This window comes from Solanum stenotomum, chromosome 9 (genome assembly GCF_019186545.1).
Source record: "Solanum stenotomum isolate F172 chromosome 9, ASM1918654v1, whole genome shotgun sequence".
Taxonomy (NCBI): Eukaryota; Viridiplantae; Streptophyta; class Magnoliopsida; order Solanales; family Solanaceae; genus Solanum; species Solanum stenotomum.
In genome coordinates this window covers 14,948,105-14,960,121 of record NC_064290.1, presented here as the reverse complement: position 1 = coordinate 14,960,121, position 12,017 = coordinate 14,948,105, and the positions used below count along the sequence as shown (strand labels likewise).

The window sequence follows — 12,017 nt, the reverse complement described above, 5'->3', positions numbered from 1 at the left end:
TTTTGGCTAGAAACCATGCATTATGCCACTTTTTGAAGTATCATGAACAGTTGCATAAAAGACATACAAGACAAGCATAAACATCAAGTAAATCATAATATCACCTTTAAACAATATCAACATGAAAACCTTTACCTTGGACCTTCACCTCAAGCAACCCTTATGCTATACCTCGTGTAATGTATGGATAGCGTCCCATACCACCATCCATACTAAGACACCACATTTAGGTCACTTAAAGTAACTTATCATTCCTTTCTTTCACCTTTGCACAATATTCATACATAAGAGGTATATCATTAATTAAGACATGACAAGGGAAAATAACTCATAATATAACTCAAGTATAGCGTGCATCTCATATTAAGCATTTGAGAGCCAACATTCTTTAATAACCTTATTTAGGCCACAATTGTGTCACATACATTAGGATTTAGAGAAACTCACTATGACCCTCTCCAAGCCTACTCGTGCAATGTATAGGTAGCATCCCATACTACTACCTACACTTTGTAGAGCCTATCAAGATACCATAATGAAATCTCACATGATGGGAAGTAAACATTTAACCGACATAGACCATGAGAGCTTGTCATGGAATTCGGTGTCATAAGTCCCCACACCGTAAAGAGGTGGTCTACTTGCCTAAGGAAGACCGGTATATATAGCTTAATGGATCCACTAGCTACCTATGCGGGCACATAGTTTATGGGATAAGGTAGACGATCATTGAAACTCATGCCTAACCATTGGGGGAGTTTCCATCTAACCAAATCCACTCGGTGCTTAACCTACATTCCCATAGAATAGTTCGTTACCTTGACATTATCACATATGAGAGGTGTCATTGGCCTATCAACTCCAAATTACATTCATTAACACGTGAAAGGGTGCTTTAAGCCTACCGTTTCAAGGTTCATTTAGGAAAGCTCATTAACTCCTCTTGAAAGGGTGTCGTGGGCCTACCAGTTCAAGTCTCATCATTTACCTTCATGGAAAGGCGCCATATGCCTACCGATTCCAAGTTTCATTACTAATCATTAATGGAAGGGTGCCATTAGCTTATCGATTCCAAGGTTCATCATTATCACGATCGGAAGGGTGCTACTAGCCTACCGATTCGAGGATTCCACAACCAACAATATAATCATTTAAACAAGAAAAGGATGCACAAGCTCTACCAATTCGAGATATGCAATAAATTGGAGAATCCTTCATATTCTATCACCAACATTCATGAGTGTCAAATTGAGAAAACAAGCCTTTCAATAATAACACATTTACGTTCATAACATGATCACATTAGCTCCATTTTATGTCCATTCATTAAAATGTCATGTAACACTTAAATTTCTCATACTATGCCTTCAAGGCCATTGTCACAATACATTCCATAATTAAACACCTCCACCATAAGTGGATCAAACCAAGCAAGAACATTTTTTTATCCATAATATGAGATTAAGCCAACTTACCATCCTCCAAAGCCATAATCAACAACACTCAAGTCCTAACCATTTTTCTTACCACAAGAGAATTCATCCATAACTTGCCCGTAAGGCCACAACTTTCAATTCATCCATACATCATCAATTCATCATATAGATGTAGAAAATCATAAGAGTCACTAATACAATCCAATCCAAACACAATATTCATAAACTTTAAATCATAGCCATTAAACCCACTTCATAAGTAAATTATAGGCTTTTAATGAAAACATGGGTTCTTGAAGAAGTTTCATATAAAATCATCTTAAAATCATAAATAGAACTTCAATTCACCAATAAGATGACTTTGAAAACATTTTACCCATGAACCCATACCTAGAATAGAAAATAGAAGTTTTGTTCTTTGAAGACTNAAGTTTTGTTCTTTGAAGACTTTTGAAACCCTTTTGAATGGACTCCTTGAAGGAAAGATAATCAAGGATCAAGGGTCACCATACCTTTGTTAAGATTCCCCAAGAAAATTGATGAAGAAACCACCTTCAATCCAAGCCCTAGCTCCAAGTTCTTGACTTTTTTAAAATGGAGGATTGTAGAGAGAAAAGTATTTGAGAGGAGGTGAGTTCTTTTTAATTCTAATTGGAGTGACTTAAAATGGAAGAATTTGGTCTAGAAAGGTTTTATAATTGCTAGGAAAGGCATATAATAAAAGGGGCTCAACTTAGGAAAAGAAATAAGGACCCACTTAAAAGTTTCCACCAAACCCGTCTAAGCTCATCCTTGCTGACAGTGCTTCACTATTTTGGGCATAACTTTTTACTCCGAGATCGGAAAAGGGCAAACTCGGTGGAGTTGGAAAAAGGACTCAGATACCTTTAATTGGATAGGTAACGGTCCACCTAATTCATTTTGAGCTAAAAGATATGACCATTTAAAGTTGACCCTCACTCCTAACTTAAAACTAAAAACTGTTTTTAGGGGACTGTTTTGAGGGTCTCGGTTCTAAATGATTTCATGACCTAGCTTAAGGTCTTGCTAGCTTATAAAGGTGATTAATCAACTAGCTAATAAACCCCTTAAGCCCTTAAACAACACTCCAAACTTCAACGACAAGACCCTTACCATTTACTAGTTCAAACGACTAGTTTCCGGACGTCACTGACATTTCTCCTCATTTCATCAAGTTCTCAACTCCAAACTCACATGTGAGGCTCTAGTTTCACTAGTTCGTTTTTTTGGGTCGTTACAATTCCACTTTCGGCCATATGGATAGGGCATTTCACCCTTACAGTACTTGAGTATGTCACCGTCCATCTCAAACGATGTGAGTGCCTCATGCATTGGTGGGGCACCATCCACTAAACTCTTCTCTCTCAAGTTGTTGTACTGATCATACAAGGTTGTAGAAATTTAGATCTAAAATAAGATCTGTTTGGTCATAGTGCTTGGGATACCAAATCTGTCTCTTACCCATAAGGGACAAGATCTCATCAACATGCTGCCAAAATAAAGTTGAGAGTCAATTCAATATCAATAAATTATTGTATAAATTAAAAATATAGTAGTATTTACCTTGCACTCGAACAAAAAATATGGATCAGTCATGCTCACCAAGTCCTGATAATTAAATCTACCATTCAAATACATTTTTCTTTCCTCTTCCTTTTTGCTAATGAAGACACTAAGGATCTCTCTTTTCTCCACATCAAGAGGTTTGTACAAATTCACTTCCAATCTACTCTTCATTGCATTTTTGGCTTTGGAATTCATGGTCAACCTTCTTTTGAACGCAGGAGTATAAGGAGGTTTTCTTGCATAGCTCGAATATATAGTCCTCTTTGATTGCTGCCCATCTAACTTTGTTGACAAAGATTTTACTTCATTCAAAAGAGTTTCATACTTATCACAACATGTTTCACATTTACAGCAACAATCAATATTGAAGGCATTCACATTTGTTGTTTTTATCACACCAGGGGTATCTTCTCCCCTACCAAGATCAGCTAAATATGATTCATCTCTTCCTACTCCACCAAAAGATCTACAAGTATCTAAAGCAATCTGGCCATCACCGTCTCTCTCAACTCCATAATTTCTCGCAACACTATTCTCTCCACCAGTTATCTCAAGACCTTCTTTAACAACAATTATATTCAATTTTATAGTTGTTACAAGTGCCAACTCTTCTTTTAAAGCATCAATTTTTGGATCCGAACTATCTTCATATGACTCAATATCTTGAACATAAATTTGTTCCATTTTTATGTTTGTTGGAAAAAGAAAAGGGTGAACAACCTGATTTTGCATCTGCATTTTAAAAAAAAAAGTTATTCATAATTTAAAAACAACTGAATCAGTTGTCCAATTACAACTTCAGTAATATGTGATTGTGGAAATCACTTTCATTGTTGTTGGACAACTAAAGTAGTTGTGGAAACAAGTTTAGTTGTCTTATAATTACAGTAGTATTTCAATATTGCATAACACAATTAATATTATGTAGATATATAATATTTTTGAAATAACTAATTTAGTTGTACAATAATAGCTAAGTTGTATGTTTACAACTTTTACTGTTGTTGGACAACTTGAATAGTTGACGGAACAACAAGTTCAGTTATCCAATAATTACACTACTTGTTTAACTTTTGCATAACACAACTACTAATATTATGTAGATATAATCTTACTTGTTCCTTTGTCTGATAAATAGGATCAATATTTGTCTTGTAAGCAGGTGTTCCAGCCATCCATTTAATCATTCTTGGAATTGATTTTTCAGGTGAAGAATCCTTGGCCAATCGTTGAAGTGCCTGAATAGCTTCAAACGCCCAAGCCTATAATATAATATTAAAAATAGCTTAGTATAGATAATAAAGTCAAATAATAATTTAACTAAAAATTATAAAATAAAAACATCAATTTAATTACTTACGGCGAACGCCCACGGACATCCATGAAGATTATACTGAGATTTGGTTGAATCTAGCTCTTTCAAAAGATAGCTAATGGTAAGATCAAAGCTAACTCGACCCCATGGATATGAATTGAATACACTTTTTTTGGACGCCATCTTTAGCCAATGAGTTTCTATCTTCTTTTCTGCACTTTTTGAACACAATACACAATGCAAAAACCAAACCATACTAATAGCAAGCTTTTGCTTTTTGGTTAAGCATGGATCACTCATCTTTTCTATGAGTACATTAGCATTTGCAGATTGACCCACCAGATCAACCAAAATTTCACCTTCTTTTCCAATTTTCGCTAATTGTTGACTTAGAGGAGGTAGGGAACGACACCGAAGTCCAGTCATAATAGCGAATTCATTAATGCCAAAACAAAGAGGCAAACTATTATAATCAATCCAAACCTCTTTTTTCTTTTCAAAAAATATACGACGAAGACAAAGGCCATGTACTAACTTCATTGGAAGTTGTACTGCTACAGATTGATCCAACTTCAAAAAGTGACCAAAACAAGATTTTTTAAATCATTTTCAAATTTTTGGGCGATTAAAATCTTTCTAAACTCAACAAATTGAGCTCCAAAACCAACTCTCGCATTGATTCTTGAATCATAAGACCCAGACACACTCAAGTGGGTCTTAAATTTATACTTATCATTGGAAATGATTTTAACATAATTTGGAGAGGATTCAATAACTTCTTCTTCTTCTTTTTCATCTGATTGTTCACTTTCACTTTCTTCACTTTGTTCCTCTCTACTTGATCCATCTCCATGACTCTCACTATCTTTTTTCTCTTCACTTGAATTTTCGTTGCTATTTCCATCACTTTTTTCTTCACCTGATAGGTCACTGTTATTCTTACTATTTTTTTCCATTTCACTAGATTGATCGTCGCTACTTTGATCACTTTTTTCTTCTCTAGATGATTGTCCACCGATACTTTGAAGTGTTGTGGTACCTCTTTTTCTAGCAGCAGTTAAGCTCTCAGCATTTTCTTTAGCATTTGGATTGGATGAAGATGTTCCAGTTCTCTTCCTCTTATATTGAAGCATTATAACTACACTAAAATAGTTAAAAGTTAGTAAATAGTAAGAAATCAACTGAATAGGATCAACAGAAAAGGAGCAATAGTGGTACATTATAGATCAACAATTAAATTATTTGTCCTACAACTAATCAGTTGACCAACAATTAAACACAATTGTCTAACAACTGCAGTAGTTGTTGGGACAACTTCTGAATCATCAGACAACTACAGGAAATTGTTGGACAATTTATGTATTAACAAAAATATAAAGTTATTTCTATAAACAACTTCAGTAGTTGTCCACACAACTACTTAAGTTGTCCAAACAACTACTTAAGTTGTTGGCTGAAACAACTAAATTGAATTCACTAAACCAAGCTGAAGAATGGACACAAAATATTTTTTATACTTATCAAAAATGCTTTTTTGAGTTAATTTCAAGTTCCAACGGAATAAATATAATGTAAAAAAACAAAAAAATATAATAGCAAGATGATGATATTTTCTTCTTTATTAAACCCTAATCTTATCCTTTGAAATAGAAAAGATAAGAAAATTTACCTTGTATTAGAAACTACTGATTGAAAAGAAAAACACAACAAACTCAAAGAAGATTTGATGATTTTGAAGATGAAGAAGAAATTTTTTTTTTTTGAAAAAAAAAAGTCCCGTTCTTGGATTCCAACGTTCCCCTGTAACTTCAGTTTTAAAAAGAAAATTGAATAGGTTAAAAGGTTTTTTCCATTCTTAATATGCTTCACAATTTAAATATAAAGTCTCCTAAGTTTTAAAAATACTAATTTGGTCCAATATATTAATTAAGAGATTAAATTGAGGAAGAGATGAAGAGGCCCCACTTGTCCCTTTTTTTTAATTGGAGGCTTGTGAGGCATTCTTACCTCATTTTTCCGATAAGGAATGTACTTAGATGAATATGAAAACTCACCATTACACAAACAATTGAGGGATAAAATTTTGCTATTAATATGACAAGTTAAATTGTGTTGGTATCCATACACAATAATACACTCTAAAAAGATAAGGTAAAGAAAAATAAACTATATTATATATAAGTATAATAATGTGATACAACTATTTGTAACAAATTAACAATAACAAAAAGGATTATTTGTAACAAACTAACAATAACAAAGGATTATGATAAAGAATAAGACAATAACTTGGAAGTTATAATAGAAAAAAAATTAAAAGTCACCTAATAAAACACTATCGTTTGGTAGAGTGTATAAAAACAATGCAAAATAGGATGTATTAGTAATGATTGCATTAGTAGTGCTTGCATTAGTTATGTCTGCATTATTTCTTATACACTGTTTGGTTTGATGTATTAGAAATAACAAATCTTGCATAAATTCTATTACCAAATCTTGCACAAAAATACCCTTCACACTTTATTTCTGTGTACACTTCATTTGCAACAAGGTTCTTTGCTAAAACATTATTTATTCCTATTCTTCTTCTTCTTTTTTCAAATATAAAATTAAATAGTTGTTACTATATTGAAATAAGATTAAAAAAAAGAAGATGTCAAACTTCTTCACATTTCTGCCACCATATTTCCCAAACTAAAGTTTACTAGCAACATACTTTGAAACAATACTTCACATGCTCAAATTAACGTGTTGCTTGGGATTATTACGATAATGAGGCGTTTGATGAATTTCTTTTGAATAATCAAAATGTAACAACACCACAAGAGTACAAGGACTACTCAAATTGGAATTTGTCAGCTCCATTATTAGTAGATTCCCAAAATAAATTTCATCAATGGGGTCAAAATTCTTCATATGTTTTAGATCATCCATATATACCAACTGTAAGTTTTTCAATCCTTATATTTTTTCGTCATGATACTAAACTGAAGAAAACATCTTTAGCAAGGGCTTCTATCGAGCAGCTTAAGCACTACAAAGAGCTTGTCACCTGAAAGCCAACTCGTATAGCTACAACAGATGGCTAATGATCTATCCTTACGCCAGCATAATCACCAACTGTTGTCCCTGAGTTATGCGGAGGTCTTGAAAAAGAACTCGAACAAAGTTGAACCATCATACTGTTTTTTTTCTAGCACGATCACATTGCAGAATCTTCTATTAGTCACATTTGCTCATTATTGCATGGCAAAGTGGGACACCAAAGTGGATAGACTTAATTGCATCGACAATAACCTCCATTCCTATTTTACGACTGCCTTTGACAAGGACGACATCACCACTAATTAGATCATTGATAATTTTAGAAGTCATCTGGTGAGCATTAGTAGTTCACAACAATTTTATCTCTGGCCCAAAGTCTATACTCCCAGCTGCACTTACAAACTTTGTTCCAACAAGTGCAACTACGTCAAAGTGAGCATCACAACAACTATGAACCATCAACTCGTGGAACTTGAACTCTGTTGGACCAAGTTCAAGCATGTTCCCCAGTATAGCAACTCGTTTACCTTTGCAGTCAATGTTTCTTAACAAGTCAATTGCAGCTTGAGTACTAGCTGGACTTGCATTGTGAACATCATTTATTATTGTAATCCCATTCTCGGTTACTTCAAGCTTTGATCTTCGGTGAACATGTATAAATCTGGATAAGGACTTTCCAACTAGAGCAAGAGGAATGCCAAGAGCATTAGTGACAGCAGCAGCTGCACATGCATTAATGGCCAAATGCAAGCCAAGACTGGAGATTATGAATTTAACCTTGAATATTTACCAACAAGTCAAATAAATAGAACTGTAAATATTAGTAAATAACAGTGATCAATTGTTGTAATGAATAACGCAAGTTATTTGTGTCTCAGACTAAAATAGCCTAAATGATGAAAGGTATTTCCTTGATGAGACAATTTCTAAGAATATTTCGTCAACCCAAGTTCTTTAAACTGTGGTAGTACTTACCTTGCACATTGAAATTACATAACATATATGTTTTAAGAAAGTACATTTTGTTCAAGAATAGCGTCAAGAGTGTAGCGCTAACAACAGATGTAAGAATTAGAAAAGTCTATTCTCTATTAGCTATGAAAAGTCGCACTTTATATCTAATTAATAACATCTAAGTCACACCAAAGAGACAAAAAATAAAGATCTGCTTGTAAAAGCCCTCCCAGATAAGGAACACACAAATATATACAATTTACATCAATAACTGAACAATTTAAAAAAAATAAAAAGCAATCACCTTTTTAACTCCAACTGGAACTGGGAGGCTCATGACAAGGGGATCATCATCATTCAATACACATGCATCCCCTGGCATTGCTTCTCTTAAAATCTCCCATTTTGCCACAGAAACCTCCTCCAAGTTCGCGAAGTTCTCCAAATGTGCAACATTCACATTCAAAATCACCCTTACATCTGGTCTACACATCCTGAACAACTCCAAGATTTTTTCCTTTCTTGCTCATCCCCATCTCCAAAACCCCAAACCCAACATCCCTCGACATCCCAGTAAGCAATAACACAACCCCAATCTCGTTATTCCAGTTCCCTAGACTATAATAAATTGTTCCAGCACTCTCCAAAGCTAATGCTACCATAGTCTTTGTAGTGGTTTTACCTACACTTCCTGTAACACCAATTAAACGAGTGTTAACTAACTTTTTATTTATAAACGAGCAATCCCCAATGGCCAGCTGATGCATGGTTCAAACACAGTAGGTAATGGGACTCAAAAAGGCTCAAAATTCGATCACATATCTTGCTAAGCTCAGCCTCAATTTTGGTTCAACTAGCTTGGCGTACACATTTTTCTTCCTGGGAACATAATTTCCAATTAAATTGTGAACAAATAGAAGCGAATTTCTTCACCTCTTCCATCACACATTCATCAACTTATAGAGAAATTAACAATGAAAAACAGAGACCAGACATAGAAATACAAGACATATTAAAGAACTGTCATAACGGCTATATAATTGCATTTCAGATCTCAAAATTAAATGGCTACACGAGAATTTGCAGAGTTGTAATGACAACTATATAATTACATCTGCACTTAGCATTGACACAAGAGTTGAGATATTTTGATAAAACTTAGTTACACAAAAAGATTTAACATGCTCATGCGTACATTAATAATCGGAGATGTCGGAAAATGCCACTATTGTCACACTTTGAAGTGATTTCAAGCAAAAATTACTAAACTAGTGTAGCCACTTATATCACAAGTTCACCGTACTTCAAAGTTTATCATGGACAGCCATTCACATCATTGTCTGACGATCAGGTTCACCCATACGTAAAAATAATTTCATCTTTTTGTCGTCTTTACAGAGAATCATTGCAGCTTTTATATGTGGTGTACAACTCAAATACATGGGATTCAAGGATAGAATAAACTTGACCACGAACATCAGATCATCACGATTCCCCATCTTTTCAATCAAGGAACCAATTCTTTTGTCTTGACTTTCAGTAAAGTTTTTCATAACTTCCATCATACCCTTAAGAAATGTCTCACTATCATCCTCTACTATTTTTTTCCTTTTCTTGCTTTTCTCTTTCTCGTTAACATTAGAAGATGATCTTTTAGAATACTCACCTTGTTTATGACTTTTTCGGGATCCAACATGTTCATTTTCAGAACCAACAACATTTTCTCCTTCATTAAATACGCTAGGTCCAATTACATTTTCAGCTCCAGTAAATGAACTAGGTTCGATGAAATCTTCAGTTGTAGCAAATCCACCTTGTCCAGTGACATTTTCAACTTCTTCAGTACCAACTTTAGAGCTATGGTAAACATTTTCTTCTTCATCATCATCATCATCAAGATCAACATCAATAGAAAATCTCAAACTCATGTCATTAGAATGTTGTGGAGCTTGACTCTTTTGAATTTCTTCAGTAGCATCTAGTGGCCCTTCAGTGAACTCTCATGTTGCTCTATCCTTACCAAAGATTTCTTCCTAATCCTCAAACAGTGGCCATTTCTTAGTTTTCATTTTCTTGGCTTGTGGATCAATCTAGAAAATTAAAAAAAAAATAGAACAATATGATATTAATTAATTGTAAAAGGATCTAAAGAGAGGCTAGATGCTACTGTATGTGTGATGATAACAATTTACTTGATCACTAGTTTAAAGGCACATCAACTATGAATAATTAAAGTAACTAATAAGGAAAGTACCATATGAAATAACAAAAATATATTAATTACCTTTATAAAGTCAATCCAATGTTTTGGATCGTCAACTATTATATTTCCATCACTATATTGAAATCTCAAACCATTTCTAGTCTTCAACAAAGCTATACTTCCATAGCATTTTTTCCAATATCTCATTTTATTTTTGATGTGTGGTTCACCTTTCAATCCACTTCTACGATGATATTTGTGTATATAACGCTCTAACTCCATCAAGTGCTCTGGTCTAAAGGTTTCATTATCACCTCTCCAACCATTAGCACACAACTCTTTAAGCCCATCTAAAAGAGTTTGTTCTTCTTCTGAAATCCATTCCTTCGTGTTGAAGGTATTGTGTTGCTTGATTTTTTTGATTTCTTATTTGATGATGTTTGACTATTTATTTTGCCTGTAAGAACTTATGCGACGGATTATCAAAAAAATCATGAAGAACCAAATATCATAAGATTCACTATAAACTAAGGCATACAACAAAAGAGATGTGAAGAGTACATAATGGTGTGCAGTTAAGCTCACAAAAAAATAGAAGTTTCTGGCAGTTAAACAATTTATATTAAGCCAATTCTAAAGAGCAAATGAAGTCCAAAAAGGTTCTATAGCTAACAAGTAGCAACATAGTTCAAAATATAGCAATATGTCAATTGTTAAATCTTGCATTCCACATTGATTGAGCCAACTCATCCCTCCAAGTGGTCCACTCCTCCGACGATTCAACAACATCAATATTCTCGTGTTGATACTCCATTTCTTCTTCAATATCAATGTCTAAGGGATCCACTTCCATCTCTCTACGAATGAAATTATGAATCAAGCAACAAGCATTAATGATCTTGTTATGAACCTTAACCGAGTACCATGAAGAACTTCTAAGAATTTTCCAACGTCCTTTCAACAAATCAAATGCCCTTTCAATTACATTATGAGCTCTAGCATGCCTCGTGTTGAAAAGTTGTTCTTTACATCTAGGCGATGGATTATCGCCGCGCCAATCCTTTAACCAATATATATAACCTCGATAAGGTGAAAGAAATCCTTTTCCATTCATATATCCTCCGGCACATAAATAATAGTTACCTATAATATAAACATATAATTTAGTTACAAGTACCATTTTTTCTATGATGTAACTTGAAAGCATATAAAAGGCCTACCCTCATGAATTTTCAAACCATTCCTTCGTACTATAGCATCTCGTAATACACAACCATCGGCAGCTGAACCTTCCCATCCAGGTAACACATAAGTAAAATTGAGATTTCTATCACCAACTCCCAAAACATTAGTTGCTATCTCTCATTTTCTTGTTCTATATCTTGGTTTGTGTTGGATTGGAACTCTAATGGGAATGTAACTACCGTCTAGCGCACCTAAACAACCCTTTAAGATAAATTATAGTGTTATCTCAAAA

The 12,017-nt window shown here is 34.0% G+C and overlaps 1 protein-coding gene and 1 pseudogene across 1 annotated transcript; both read right to left on the bottom strand.

Moving 5' to 3' along the window:
• Positions 1 to 7,471: 7,471 nt before the first annotated feature.
• On the bottom strand, positions 7,472 to 9,104 carry LOC125877305 (uncharacterized; annotated as a pseudogene).
• Positions 9,105 to 11,246: 2,142 nt separating this feature from the next.
• On the bottom strand, positions 11,247 to 11,654 carry LOC125877304 (protein ALP1-like). The gene has a single exon (XM_049558639.1). It carries the CDS (start codon positions 11,652 to 11,654, stop codon positions 11,247 to 11,249), a length of 408 nt encoding a protein of 135 aa, XP_049414596.1.
• Positions 11,655 to 12,017: the final 363 nt, after the last annotated feature.